The 15,648-nt window shown below is 37.8% G+C and overlaps 1 protein-coding gene across 4 annotated transcripts in view; it reads left to right on the top strand.

The window, feature by feature from the left end:
- The window catches only part of NBEAL1 (neurobeachin like 1), an 85,352-nt gene that overhangs the window by 28,877 nt on the left and 40,827 nt on the right, over positions 1 to 15,648 (top strand). For 2 of the 4 annotated variants that reach the window (XM_065670160.1, XM_065670159.1), the window contains exons 8-19: positions 900 to 985; positions 2,514 to 2,820; positions 3,795 to 3,901; positions 6,967 to 7,053; positions 8,485 to 8,568; positions 10,108 to 10,206; positions 10,301 to 10,881; positions 11,347 to 11,479; positions 12,021 to 12,140; positions 12,978 to 13,281; positions 14,751 to 14,836; positions 15,250 to 15,339. In XM_065670160.1, coding sequence (XP_065526232.1) covers positions 900 to 985; positions 2,514 to 2,820; positions 3,795 to 3,901; positions 6,967 to 7,053; positions 8,485 to 8,568; positions 10,108 to 10,206; positions 10,301 to 10,881; positions 11,347 to 11,479; positions 12,021 to 12,140; positions 12,978 to 13,281; positions 14,751 to 14,836; positions 15,250 to 15,339 — 2,084 coding nt within the window. The remainder of the gene's footprint in view (positions 1 to 899; positions 986 to 2,513; positions 2,821 to 3,794; positions 3,902 to 6,966; positions 7,054 to 8,484; positions 8,569 to 10,107; positions 10,207 to 10,300; positions 10,882 to 11,346; positions 11,480 to 12,020; positions 12,141 to 12,977; positions 13,282 to 14,750; positions 14,837 to 15,249; positions 15,340 to 15,648) is intronic. The other 2 variants (XM_065670162.1, XM_065670161.1) reach the window with 1 other exon arrangement.

Raw genomic sequence — 15,648 nt, 5'->3', positions numbered from 1 at the left:
CTTACTTGCCAGTAATTGATAATTGCCTTAAAGGTTATATTATTATTTTAATGAATATAAAATTCTTGCATTTTCAGTTTCTATTGTTTGTTTAAAATCTCACTTTTTTACAAACCCAAGTCATTATTGGTTCTACCTCATGAAGTTATTGGAAGTTTTACAATGGTTAATTCCAAATAAAATAATCCTTTGTACTTTGTTGTAGCTACTTTGAATCTAATGTTATTGCTATAGCAACAATATCCAGGTTACATCTCTTTCTAAGAAGAGTTACTGAGGCTGTTTATAGTTAATTTATATCAGATATAGCATGAGAAGAGATGCAGGATAATGGCCTTTAAAAAGACTACTACTAGAAAGGTTACAGACCTACATAGGCTTCCCTGGGAAGTCTGGCATAAAGGGAGCAAGCTCAGAGACTTTTATTGAGCTAGCTGCACTGCATATAGCATTAGACATTCTGTGCCAAAATTGCTCTAACTTTTGTCATGCTTGCTAGCTGCTTGCATTTTAACATGCCCTCCTATTTCCCATTAGTATGACAAAATGGGCTCATGTTACATTACGGATCAGCTCAACAGCTGTTCTGTCTATAGTTCTGCCATCCAGTGTGAAAAGTTTTATGCAACCTGAAGGTCTGGCTCTGTGAATTTGTGATAAGTGTGGTCTTGTCGTTACTTTGATAATGCTGGAATTGATGTGTTTGTGTCTGATTTATGTGAAAGAAGGTGGAGATTATATAGTTGAAGATTTTTTAAATAAAACTTTGCATGATGACAGGGAGTGGAGATGCTTTTTATTATTATTTTGTTTTGTGTTCTTTTTTTGAGAGGAAAAGCTTTGTATAATTTGTATGACCAAAGTAAGGAGTCCTCCTCCTTTTTATTTACTCCAATCAGAATGCTTTCAAGAAAGTGAACATCTCAAGGAAAGCCTAAAATGTTGCCTGCTGCATCTTTTTGGAGCTATTGTTGCTGGTGGGCAGGTAAGGAAGCTCTGAACTCTTTTCAGCTGCTGAAGCCTCCAAATGCATGTTTATTGTTTAAGGCTTATAAATACTCTATAACCCACAAATGAGAAGAATTTATTATTAATTATGAATTGTCTGTTTGTCTTATGAAGTTTAGGGTAGTTCTGTGTTCAACAGTATCTAAATGCTAAAAGCTAGGTCCTGCTTTCAAATAACAGTAGGAATTTGCTGTTTATGATAACCACGCATTTGTATGAGCTTACTGTAATATTTTTATATCATAAAGAAAAAAATGTGAATAACTAGATTAGGAGTTTCCACCTGCAGCGATACAGTTTTTGTATCAGCATGTGAAATTCATCTAGCCTACTTCCCAATGATAGAAGCTGTTTCAGTAAGAGGCACAGGGCCTTTATAGCTTGGAAGCTGTTTAAAGTCTTTGAAAGAATGTAAAGATGTGAAGAAAAGAGAATGTTCATTATCAGCAAAGCCAACATCCACTCTCTTGGCTGACTTCTGTAATGTGCTACTTGGTCAGGTCACAAGCAAAAGATGATGCAGAAGAGAGGGAGCAGCAAAGACAGGCACTGGTCCACCAGGGAAGGCAGGATGTGACTGAGCATGATGACTAGGCAGGTAGAGGCAGTTGACCTCACTGGCAAAAGGTGCAGTCTCACTGTACTTGAGCCAGGGGGTTATGAGTAGGTCTGGAGGTGGTAACCAGGATCAGCCAGCCTAGATCACTAGACAACTCTGTAGTGATGAAGCCTGAGATCAAGTCTGGAAATCTGGTCAGCACATCAGGATGGGGATTTGGTCTTGTGATGGTGACTAGGGTCAGTTAAGAGTCCACTGGTTGCCAGCCCATCCATCGTGATGAGGCAGGTCTAAAGTCAATCTGGACAGTCAAGGTTCAAAATACTAGGTAAGGTTCAAGACAGTACGTGGCCTGGCATAGGCCCAGCTGCAACATAGCTCAGGCAAATAAAAGGTTGGGAACCACAGCTTGAATGAAGCTCCTTAAGAAGGCAGGGAGTCCCTGCCAAGGCTTCTTGAAACTCTCTAGAAGGCTGGGCTCCTGCCCCAGCTTTAAAGTGGCCTTCAGGCTATGCAGTCACACCCCCAGGGAGAGAGGTTAGGGAAATGCATTTGGGGCCTGGACAAGTGTTTGCAAATTGTTATGTTCTTTTCAAAGATTTTAAAGTATCATGAATCTCATGATCTAGAATGAAATTTCAAGTGCAGCTTTACCTAGAATTAGCAGTTTATCAAGGCTGCTTTATAAGAATTTTTAACATGCATTTAAATTATATATCTTTTTCCCTTTATGCATTCTCTTTGAAAAAGTGAACAAGATGCGATGCATTTCATCTGTAGCCGTCAGTATAATCCAAGTAGACTGTTTCATATTTAACAATTACAGGGCATTGAGAGGCATAATAATGCGTGTTGAATGATTCAACTCAGAAACTGCTGGTTTGAAGAGGTTTGATTTTTATTTATTACTTGTTCCTTAATCACTTCTTTACCCCATGGGTTTCAGAGGAATGCTCTTCAAGCAGTATCTCCTGCCACCATGGAAGTCTTGATGCGTGTTTTAGCAGACTGTGACAACTGGGATGACAGGAACCCTGAGGAAGTGAGCAGGAAGGCAGAGCTGACTCTGAAGTGCCTGACAGAAGTTGTCCATATCCTTCTAACCAGCAGTTCTGACCAGCGGCAAGTGGAGACAAGTACAATATTGGAGAACTATTTCAAGTTGCTTAATTCAGACCATTCAGCTTTACCTAATCCAAGGCGATGCAGGCAGTGGGAGAGCAGGTTCATAGCACTACAGATCCAAATGCTGAGTGAGTAGTCAATTGTGCAGCTCCTTTAAGTATCTCTTCATAATAACTCTAAAGTAATGATTAAACCATGATAGTAGTATAACTGAATGTCTACCAAAAAATGTTCACTTGGGTGAGCAATCCAAAAATTGCAAACATTTCTTCATTGCCATCACTTTAGATGTATTCTTGTTTAATCATTCACTACAAAAAAAAAAACCCCAAAACAACAGAAGGGACTGTCAGATGGCTACCATTTAACCAGAGTGTTAAGAGGTTCATGTACTGCCAGTCTCCATTTGAAAAAAAAAAACACCCCAAAACCAAAAGAAAACCCCAACAAAAATCTTCCCACTCCAAAAAAAAAAAAAGCAACAAAACAAACCCAAACCCCTTTTGCTAGGCAACAGCTGACATCAGCCTATGATTGCATAGTAAAATGGGTCTGTAATAAAATAGCCATGTGGTGGCTGTTTTGTGACAGTTCACTTTTCAAATGGCATTGTTGTAAATATTGGCTGAAAGTGATGGTCTGAAACAGTGGGTTTAAGTCTTTGGATAAGAATTCAGGATTTGGAATTTTTTTCCACTTTGTACAAAGTGGGAAATAGAAATAAAGGTATTTCTTTTCCCAAACTTCCAGAGTAATTGCTTCATGAGGAAGCAAGTGTTCGTGTGCTTTAAATAAAAGACAGGCTGTTTATGTACTCACAAATAGCAATGACTTTAAACAGAGCCTCAGAGCAATCAAAGATACTTGGTAGCTGAATTCTTCTCCAGAAATAGTAGGTTACATGATAATTTTTATAGCATCAAAATGTTTAGCTTTAGGGCTAGTGCTTTATATTTAACATGCGCATCATTCTTGATCAAAGAATTCACAACACATAGTTTGTTGTATAATTTTCCCCCATGTTCATTATGTAATGTGCTGAAAAAAAATACTTGTTGGGAAATGTTTTGTCTTTGATGCCAATTCTGTTTTAATTTTATAGATACCATCACAGCCATGTTAGACTGCACAGATAGGCCTGTTCTGCAGGCAATTTTCCTTAACAGTAACTGCTTTGAGCATCTCATTCGACTGTTGCAGAACTGCAAGGTAAATTTTCCCTTATCAGCATATTTTAAACAAAACTTGTAATACTGCAGGTATATTAATTACCTTTATGTTTCCTTTCTGAATTAAATGCAATCTTACAGTGTCTGCATACTGGAAGTAAAACTTGGAATGGTTAGTGCCACTAATGCTATGAAAGATTTGAAAGTTTCAAGTCACTCTAGAATATTTATTCTTAATTAAGTAATGGTGTTTGTTGTTTGTCTTGTGCTTAAAGCAGTGAATGCTTGTTTTGAGTCTCTATCTTCAGACGCCTCTTGGTCTCTAAAAACTGTTAAGGTTCTTACTGGAATCAACCCCCATAAAGAATCTTCTGGGTTGGCTTTTTTTTTTGTTTTGGTATTTTTTCTATATTCTGCCATTGGATTGCTAGGAAGTCACAACTGCTGCCAGATGGAGGTGTGAATTCTAATTTCGGAAGCATATTTTTCCATTAAAAAAACCTCAAACCCTTGCTGGTCTGCCTGGTAATTTATTCAAAATATTAGTTTTGTGTAGCTGATATAAAACATGAGCTCAAGCTGTTACAAATGTTCTTCAATAGTTCTTCTTCTACATAGGACTTAGTGTTTACATAGATGTTGTGTTTTCATCTCAGTTCCAGATAGTGATAATTTGCAAGATAGCGTCTTCCACTGGTTGCTTTGTAGATTTCATTTTTCCCTGTGCAGAAGAACGTAGATATGATGTAACTTTGTGGAATATTTTATTTCTGTCTGTGATACATTGGTAGCATAGCTATTTTGAGGTCATTTAATGCTAGCTATAGTATGCAATTTGATTCAAATCCATTTAATATTTTTTTTTAATAAAACATATTTCAGAGCAGTGATTAATTAAAAAAATGTTTGGATTATGTTATAACTGTAACTATAATCAAAGGCAGAATGCCAACTGACTTGAAGTGTTCAAATAGTGTTTGTAGGTTGGTTTTTTTTTATATCCTCCTGAAAATACATGACCTTTCCATTCTCCTCCGCCTGTTTGGGAATCTGCGCCTATTTTTGTACTGACCTTGTACTCTATAAGAAATTTCTCTTTTGGTTTCTCCTTAAATCATTAAGCTGTGTGATGTTTACCTATTCATGGAGACTCTAGGATGTTTCTGTTCTTGTATAAACAAGTGGTGGAATTTAAGAAGGCAGGAACAGTTATTCTATTTTTGCACCCAGCTCCTTTTATTTTTATTCTGCTTGTGTGTATGTCACAAGAGATGGTTTTAATTCTTCTATTTTTCCCCTGTGATAGTCACTCATTACTGTGACTGGATATCAGTGCTGCCAGTTTGCTACATGGTGGGAACTTTTTATCCTTTCACAATTAGAATACCCTAAAGATGAGAAGTGGGGAGAGGGTGGATGCTGAGGTGTTGTATGTTTATTTTCCAATATACTCTAGTCATACTTCTTAGTCATTTGCAGTTCAACAATCTTCCAAAATTTAAATCTCCCTTATATTTACAGGTTATAATACTTATGGGCAAACTGTCTTCCCTTAACTATGCTCTAGGCTTAGAGATCTGCAGAAAACTTAAGTGTTTGCTTAAGTTTTGGTGGTTTGAATGTTGCTTTTTTGCCTGTGACATCTGGAAGAGGGACTGTATTTTAGAGGTATCAGGAGGTGCTTATTCTACACAGAATCACTTAACAAGCTGCGTTATTGGCCCTGGATCTTTTCTCGTCTGTTAAATTCTCTTAGAGAGGTCAGACTGAGCAAAGCTCAAAAAATAGTTAAAAATATAGTTTCCAAACAGCTTTTAAATAGAAGAATTAATACGTTATAGACATTGTAATAAAAATGTATTTTTCCACATGACATATATTATCAGAACTCAAGTAACCTATATGAAAAATCTAATGAATTTTTTTTTGCATGTCCGCTTTTGCTTCTGTTTAATGTTCTTATTTCTGCTTGTTAATGTTATAACCCTCTGAGGCGTGTTATAGTTATTCTGCAATGCTAAGTTCTTTTGACTGTAATGTACCTTTCAAAATGACATGTGTTTCTATGTGCTTTCACACCTATGTAAGTCAAAATAATATCTTGAGTGTTGTCCTTCTGTTTTACCCTAATTTATGCAAGTTGATTTCTCAGGTTGTTCTTCTTCAGAAAGACTACCCAGCAGAGAATGAAACAAAATGAGGAAAAAAAAAAAGACAAATGCTGAGTTCTTACCCATTTAGGGCAACTGTTGTTAATTTCTTTTATTTTTTTCCTTTTTTCCCCTGAGTGACTTTTAAAACATTTTGATCAAGGATCAGTAGAATCTAAAACCAGAAAAAGATAAGATAAATTTTAGTTCTGATTAGGTTATGGCTAAACTTTGCACACAGAGTGACTGTAATTGATTATGAATTTGAGCTTTAAACTTATAAACTCAGGAGCTGATCAGGAATCTAGCTACTATACTCAGAGCAGTTCCTTAGCTGAAGATGCAGGATAGGTGTATGTTTGATGTAAAGCTATTTACAACCTCTCTGATTCTTAGGATGATGACAGAGGTATTTTACTCTTGTCCTAAAGGCTGTGCCCCAGAAATTCTGCTCCTCTTGCTGTCTGAAGATTAGAAAATTCTGTGTATCTTCAGTCTTCACCTAGGATGAAACATAAGTGCAAAAATGGTGAAACGTCAGCACCAATTTCTTTGCTAATGCCCCACTGTTGTCTTTATTTCTTACAAGTAAATGTTTGAGAACCTCCTGTCATGTTGCATATCTTAAATGAAAACCCAGTTGTTAAGCCAGTGACCAGTATGAATTCCAGATAGACCTGCTTCCTTGTCTCAGCCATTACAAATCTTCATTTAATTCTGAGGGGGAAAAAAAAGGCGATTACTGTTCAGGAAAAATATTATGTAATCTTTGGTATTGTAAGATAAACAGAAGACTGATGGTAATGGAGGACTGTGTCTTACCAGTGGGAGAATTTTTATTACTTTTTCTATTTTTTAAATGTGAAATTCAAATCCAAGGCAGCCTCCGCAGGTTTGGCTGCAGGCGACTGTTTAATGCGATTATTTCCATTGTTCTTGTCTCTGTTTCTAACAGCTGTTTTTAAATGCTAACAATAAAGTGGCAGACAAGAGTGAGAAAGACCTTGCCAACAAATTACTGACAGAAATGAATGAGGACCAGGTACCTACCTAACCTCTATTTTGCTGCAGTTGAAGTCAAGACACAATCACAGGAAAGTTGATTCCTGTGCTTCACCTTAACCATCCTCAAGCCTTCTGCAGCGAGATGAAATTGTGCTGCTGCACACACCAGTATTCCCTGTCTCCAGAAAATAATTTTTCTGAATAACTGACTGAATTCAATGTCAGTTTTATTCATGTGCTGTAAATTACATATATTTGCAATACTGAGCTTCAATTATGCTTCTTTTAAGGAAAAGGTGAAGTACATGAATGGAATCCAAGTAAATTCTGTCAACCTGGTGGTGATTTTTTCCCCCCCTCCCTTTCCTCTTTTTTGCTTCTTTGTCTCAGCACTGTGGTGTTTCGGATTCTGGGGCCTTGTTTGTTAATCTCAGTGGTTGTATTTGTCCTGATTTTTTGCTTGTTATCAAGAACAGATGTTCACAAAACAATGGACAGGCTGAATCAGGGAGGTAGGAATAGCCTGTTGCTTTAATTTTTCCCAAAATACTGTGTGAAGTTTCAAATGCAAATTGTTGTATTGGTTTTATAGTAGAATGATTTTGTTCTGATTTAAAATGTAAAGAACACTAAATTCAAGGTATGGTAATTACGAATTGTGATTCTAACTAGCTTTGGCTTTTGTAGAAACTCAGTGCAGCACTCTAACCGCATGTAAATGTTCCTTCACATCTAACACTGCTTTGATTCTTGATGCTTCATTTTCAAAATATGTCTGATATGCATATAATATTTCAGAGATGATGAAACAGAGTATGCTCGTTTGCAGTTTTGCTAATTAGATTTACTGATGGATGTGAAATAGTGCTCCAACATTTTTGCCCATAAAAGAACCATAGAAATATCAATATAAACAAGAATTATAGGGTAGAAAAACCCCTCAAAAGATGGCTTAATTTGGAAAAAGAGGTGTTGATCTATGCAATGAGGCTATGAGTGAGGCAGCCACCTTACTGTGCTGGTGTAATTTCTCTCGTGTTTTGTTTGTGTGTGTGTGCTGTATTGGTGTGTAAGGGCTTGGATGGAAAAGGAAAGACTTTGTATGAACTGCAGGTGCCTGACTGTCCAGCAGCACACACACACATACTGCAAGAGGTTTACTAATTCGTTTTCCTCCCTCCCTCTTGAGGTTGTCCATTAGACGCATGAGGAAAACCTGTTTGTCCGTCAGAATATTTGAAGTGCAATGTGTGTTGTGAGTGCTTCTCTCCTCTTGAAGTATGTGACTAGTTGTCTTCTGTCATGTAATTCCCGTAGGCCATGGGATGATCTTGACTGGTGGGGAAATGATTTTTGAAGCATGTTAACAAACTCTTGGTTTCCCTCCTGGCAGGAGGGCACAATATAGATTTTGGAGCTGAACTGTCTTTGTATATTAGTATATAACTTCTGTACCTGCTACTTCCAGGTGTTTCAGGGGCACCTAGACCGCTTGGCAGTTTCAACCATTCAAGCCCTCACTGCAGTAATGCACAATTCTCCGGCTGCTAAGGTAACAGTTTATGCAGAGGTCTGTTTGCAGTAGGTTTCTTCGTCTTGTGTCCAGTTAGTGTTTTTATCACAGTATTTTGATGAATCTTGCTAATGAAGATGAGCAGGTTGTGGTCACACATTCTTGCCAGATGGGAATAGCAGTTAACGTCCTTTATCCATTTATATGCATTTAATGGGTGGACAGTGACCCATCTTTCTAACAAAGCTGAAAGATTGGAGTATTAATAGCAGTTGGAACCTTTGTAAAGGAAGTACATCATCATTTGCTGCATGAATATTTGGAATAGAATTCATGAATGTTTGCAGGAATTTTCAGGTAGGAGTCTGAGTTTTAGTTTTGTTATGGCTTTAAACTAACCCAGGATAGATAGTACTGCTGTCCAAATGGTGGGTTTGCCATTCCCCTGGCCTTCGCAGAATCACAGAATGGTTGAGGTTGGAAGAGACCACTGGGGGTCATCTAGTCAAACATTCCTGCTCAGCAGCGTCACCTAGAGCACTCTGCTCATGATTGTGTCCAGATGGCTCTTGAATATCTCCAAGGAAGGAGATTCCACACCCTCTCCAGCAATTTCCTTTGTAGTTATTCTTGTGATTTGTTAAATGGATAGGCTGTGGTTGGTTTGTGAATCTGACTGGAAGGTAAGCCCACAGAAAAGTAGTGTATTTATTCTTCTATTGCTGAGTTTGTTAGATTAACACCATGGTTGAAAGATTCTTTAGTCTTGGCATAGGGAAAGGGATGTGGCTGCGCAGTGGAGGCTAAAGAAAGAGTAGGAGTCATCTGGTTTGGTTGCTGTTTGCAGTACAGTCAGAGTGAGAGTTATGCTCCTCCAGAGCATTACTTGGAGCGTTTGTTTCTCCACTGACTCTGAAAAGCCTGGGAAGAGTTGTATGCTGGAGATGGGGACTGGCTGTGATTCACAAAGGGTCAGTAAAGTTTTCAATTGTACTTCCACTGCAATATATATATTTATTTCTTTCTGCATTTACCTAAGAAACCACCTCACTTCTGACAGATTCATCCTTTTGCATCTTGATATTTTATTTTCATAAAATCAGTTCATTATCAGAAAAGCTTCCCTGGAACGCTTGTAATTTTTGAAGTGTTCATAATGGGTGGTTTTTCATCAAGCTAGTCCAGAAGAGTCTTTCACTCAGAAATTAATATCTGAATACTTCTAATTCTCAATGTAATCATTTCATGCTATAGTTTGCATTAAAAAATGAAACTATTAGTATTTTGTGACAGAACTTAACATTTTTGTTATAGCAAATCAATTATATTCTTATACAGGTGATTATTAAAGTATAACTTTTAATCTTTAGTTTATCTGCATGCTGCAGTGAAATACTTCTCATCTGCAGCATGCTAGAGATTACACATTGGACATAGCAAAAAGAGACTTCTAGCCTCCATTATTCTTGCATTCTAATTCTTTTGTGCTTAATATTGTGTTAAATTAGAACCTGCTGCAGTAGGCAAGCAATTTTTGTTCATTTTATTTGTTAGTGAGACTGGGATTTTTATCCTCAGGAGGTCTTCAAAGAGAGGATTGGTTATGCACATATCTATGAGGTACTGAAATCGCTGGGTCAGCCCTCACGGGAATTGCTGGAAGAACTCATGAATATGGTGAGACGTGCTTTTCTGAACACTAAAATGCTTACATCTTTTCAACAGTACTTCTACCTCTATTTTATTGTATTTCATGTCTGCTGTTTTTCAGGCTGTTGAAGGTGACCACATGGCTGTTGGGATACTAGGCATTAGTAATGTCCAGCCCTTATTGCTGCTTATTCAGTGGCTTCCAGAGCTAGAATCACATGACCTGCAGATTTTCATCTCAAATTGGTTGAGGCGAATCTGCTGTATTAACAGACAGAGTCGTGCCACGTGTGTCAACGCGAACATGGTCATCCGTATCATTGAGACACTGAAGTCCCACTCTGCGCTCCACTCTACTTGTGCAGAGAACCTCATTGTCCTTCTGGGCTCTTTAGGGAGCCAGTCAATGGGCTCAGAAGAACTGCTTCAACTAATACGACTCCTGAGGACTGAGGAACCAAAACGAGCTCACCCTTACGTTGTTCCAGTGATGCGAGCCATCCTGGCAATGGCCCGAAAGCAGGGCATGGCTAGTGCTTTGCAGTATTTCAACTTGTACCACAGCATGGCTGGAATTGCTGTTCCATCAATTCACAAGTGGCCAGGCTCTGCATTTTCTTTCAATGCTTGGCTCTGCCTTGACCAGGACCGGGTGGACCCTAGCACAACTAGCAAAAGCGGCAAGAGGAAGCAGCTCTACAGGTATAGCTACTGTAACTACATCAACAACACACATCTTGGTCGTCTGTTCCCTGTGCAGATCATACCCTATCTGCTTATCTTTATAGAATGCAATATATAGTGCTTCATTTGTGAAAGGGGTCAGTTTCACCTGTCACCAGGCTGTGTTGCAGAAGCAAGCATGTGGTTTCTCCATTATAACGGTTTCTTGTCTACAGTTTCCAATATCCATAATTCCAAGTTTTGTTAAGGTTCATAGCTTAAACAGAACAAGATAAAAAACCACCTCAGAATAGCTTTTTCACTGTTTCCTATAAAAGTGGTTTTCTGTGAGAGCAAAATGAAAAGGACACTTTTCAAATAGTAAATGTTGGACCAATGACAAGTGTATAAATTGGTTCTCTCCTTAATGAATGTACTGTTAGGTGATTTCCAGTAGTTTTGGTGATGTAAGTCCTTGATTGTGTGTTTCGTCTTTTTCTGTAGCTTTTTTACAGGAAGCGGTATGGGTTTTGAAGCATTTATTACGTACTCTGGGGTATTGGTGGTTGCAGTTTGCACAAAGAGGGAATATGCAACAGTGATGCTGCCTGACCATTGTTTTTTTGACTCTCTCTGGGTAAGATCTGATACAAAAAACATTTTTATTAGGATAGTTCTGTTAGCTCAGGAGTCAAAATTTGATTTTTTGGTTGTTTTACAGATGGTCTATTATATTTAAATAATTCATGGCATAAGAACAGATCTGATCTCAAATAATGTGAGCAATTCCCATGTAGATTAGCTGTTGATTGAGCTAAATTATGCCTATGTTAATAAGCATTTGTTACTGCACAATGCTGTGACCAGCTTATATTTGAGATTTTTTTAAGCATGCAGATTTTTATATATAAAATTATAACAAGCATAGGTGGCTGTGGTGCTATGTGAATGAATTAAGTGTGCTGTTGTGTTTCTGCCTTGCTTTTTTCTATTCACATACTTAAGGACTGATGTGCATTATCATGAAACCTGTTTAAAACAGCTTATCTTATTGTTGCTTAGATTAATTTTCTTAAGTGGTTTCCTCACCAGATTAGTGGAGATGAAGTTAAATATTTCTGTACAGCCATTTTGCTGCTTTTTAATAATGACCCAATTATTTTATATTGCTTAACCAGCACAACATAACTATTGTTCACATGCCTGGAAAGAGGCCCTTTGGTCAGAGCCTTGTGTACATCTATGTCAATGGACAGCAGAAGGTCTCTGCCCCACTTCGATTCCCTGCCATGAATGAAGTAAGTCCACCTTCTGAATCATACTCCTTTTGTACTGAGCTCTTACAGAACAGTGAGACCAGAGTTGGCTTTTTTTAATTTGGAAATTATATAGGAGTTTAGGATACCTTAGCCCATTGCTGTAGGCTTCTGTTCAACTTTGGACAGTGTCCAGAGTATCAGTTTGGAATATAACTAACCATTCATTAATGCTTGCTCAGTCATCTCATTTTAAAAACCAAACAGAAACTCCCAACCAGGTTAGTTTAGATTGTGAGATTTTCCTCGAAATAATCATCTGATCATACTGACATAATTTTAGTAAATCATAATAAATCACAGCTCTGCTAGTAGGATTGATGTGTCTGTCCTTGATGAATATTACCTGTTGTTTTCAGCAGTAACTTTTTTTACTTGTATCTTATAGATGTTCCCTTAATATGCTAATCTCTCATCTGTGTGCTAATCCCTCATCTGTGTTAGCTGGATAAGCAGTTTACATGCAGTTAATCTAACTATTTTGAATGTTTCACATTTAGCATAAAAAAATCATACTAGCCATCAAAAAAAGTATATGTCATGTTTAGCTTTCTTTGTCAGTTTTGCCCATTCCTTTTGTGGAACAAATCCATTTTAAGCTGGGCTACAGCACTGAGCAGTGCTGGATTGCTGCTTTTCTGGGGCATGCCAGAACTTGTTGACATGCAACAAGTTTAAGAAATTAAACTCTTGGTTTAATTTATTTAGTTGAAGTTTGCTAGAGATAGTCTTCAGATGTATTGTGGAAACTGTGGAAAGGAGCAGGTTAGATTTACAGTATGTGTTGTGTTTTGTTTTCTTCCATGCATGACTCTCCAGTCTTTTACATCTTGCTGCATTGGTTCAGCTGGTCAAAGGACAACAACTCCTCCCCCATCTCAGATACCAGATCCACCTTTTTCCTCCCCCATTATGCCCCATCGGACATCACTTGGGGGCATTCTCTCTACGGGAAGTTGGAGTGGGGTGCTTGGAAAACCAGAGCTCATCACCAAGATGATCTCAGCAGGGACTCAGGACAGTGAATGGGGATGTCCAACATCTTTGGAGGGCCATCTTGGGTCAGTTATCGTCTTTCATGAAGCACTGCAACCTCCTCAGGTGAAAGCATTGTATTTAGCAGGTAAGTGATGATTATACTGGTTTTAGTGGAATAAAGGTATGAGTTATGGACAAGATCCCACTCAGGTTTGTTCTACACAGACACAAAATGAAGTTATAACCCAGAAGAACTGCAGAGCTGACCTAAGCGAGAGGGCCTTAAAACAAGCTTAAAATGGAATTATAAGTACTTTATGAAGTTTTATTTAAAATGTTGTATTTGCATAAGCTCATATGTCATAGGTACAGACTTGTCAAAATCAAAATGTTAAGTAGTATTTTCACTTGCAAGTTCTTAATTTTTGCTGAAAGTATTGCCCTTGCTTTGATAGGCCAATTAAAAGTGATTTATGCTTGAGGATTTTTCCACAAGAATCAATTAGTAAATAAAGGGTCATTTAAAAAAAAAGAAAAAATCTGATGAAATATGTCTTGCAGTTCAAGGTATTAAGGTGTTAAGTTCCATAATGACTTGAGGTTGTTAGAGATTAGCATAAAAGCACTTCCATCATTTAAAAGATATATTTTGTGTTACTAAAAAAAACCCTCTTAAAGTTTACTCGTTTTGTGGACATTTGGGCTTGATGACAGAGAGATTTGTGACAAATATGAGGAAGGTATTTCAAAGACAGAAACATTAGATTTGTTTGAATGTATAAACCCCTCTTCTTTGTATAGTTTAGCTTTTTATCAAGAATGTATTTCTTTTTAAGCAGACCCTATGGGATGAATTATCTAAGTTATAGAGACCGCTTCAAAGCGTATCTCAAATAGGTATGGTTCAGAGTGTCCTCTTTGTTGTTGCAGTAAAGCATGGTAGTATAAAATTTGTGAAGGTTGTAATCAATATCCAGTGGACTCTTAACATATGTAAGGAAGAGTGACCAGCAGGTCGAAGGAGGTGATCCTGTCCCCCTGCTCTGCTCTCATGAGACCTCACTTGGAGTACTGTGCACAGTTCTGGTATCCTCAATATAAAAAGGACATGGAACTGTTGGAACAAGTCCAGAGGAGGACCACGAGGATGATGAAGGGGCTGGAGCACCTCCCATATGAGGGCAGGTTGAGAAAGTTGGGGCTGTTCAGCCTGGAGAAGAGAAGGCCGCATGGAGACCTCATAGCAGCCTTCCAGTATCTGAAAAGGGGCTTATAAGGATGCTGGGGAGGAACTCTTCATTAGGGACTGCAGTGACAGGACAAGGGGTAACGGGTTCAAACTTAAACAGGAGAAATTTAGATTGGATATAAGGAAGAAGTTCTTTACTGTGAGGGTGGTGAGACGCTGGAATGGGTTGCCCAGTGAAGCTGTGAATGCTCCATCCCTGGCGGTGTTCAAGGCCAGGTTGGACAGAGCCTTGGGTGACATGGTTTAGAGTGAGGTGTTCCTGCTGGCAGGGGGGATGGAACTAGATGATCTTGAGGTCCTTTCCAACCCTAACTATTCTATGATTATATATATACATATATAATTTTAATATGTTTTTTTAATAGGTCCAAACTGTTTAACTCCATGGAAGTCTCAAGAGGCTGAAGTAGCAGATCTCCCCAGTAAGGTGTTGCTCCATTATACACCAAAGGTAAGAAACAATACATAACTTCTCTTTGATTACACAGTGTGCATTTATTTCAAAATATGTTCTAGATGATATGTTTTGCTTTGTGATTGTTGTTTCATAGAACAGGTGAGCTTACCATCTTTACACTGTGGTGGTTATGGGAAGATAAGTAGCATTGAGAGCTTTCTTAAAGTATAGTCTTCCGCAGGGTTTTGTTTTTGTGTGGCGAAAGGACAGAATTACCTTGTACAATTGTGTCAAATCTAAGATAACATGTATGATATTCCAGGAATTCCAAATTGTTAAAATACTTGAATATCAACACAATGGCACAAACTTCTTGAAACATGTTGCTCATCATTTATAAATCTTGTGTTCAAGTATCTGTAACTTGTTTCATAAATGTTATTGTAGGCTCTTTATTTGCTTAACAGGCCTGCAGAAACCCAATTTGTCTTGACCTGTCTGCAAATCTTTTACATGGAAGGCTAACTGGAAACAAAGTAGTGAACTGGGACATAAAGGTAAATTAATTCTTTAGAAGCAGAACCAGCTGTGAATATGACAGTGGTTGCATAAGTTCAATTACTTTTTGGAATGTGGAGGTCATTACCATAATGCAGATACAGGATGGTTATGTAATGAGAATTAATGGGTTAATGCTGAAGCTGGAGTAGTGTTGCATTACATTTACTGATAATTTAAAAGGGCTACTGCTCTTATAGATAATGCATTGAGATATTTTGTGGTGGCTATCTATTTTTCATAATCTATTCAATACATTTTTGTATTGAAAGCATTTTATTGTTTCTAGGGAGCTCTGTCATGGTTTT

This window comes from Lathamus discolor, chromosome 3, assembly GCF_037157495.1.
Source record: "Lathamus discolor isolate bLatDis1 chromosome 3, bLatDis1.hap1, whole genome shotgun sequence".
Taxonomy (NCBI): Eukaryota; Metazoa; Chordata; class Aves; order Psittaciformes; family Psittacidae; genus Lathamus; species Lathamus discolor.
Note: the sequence above shows the minus strand (reverse complement) of the source record. Positions and strands in the feature narration are given on the sequence as shown.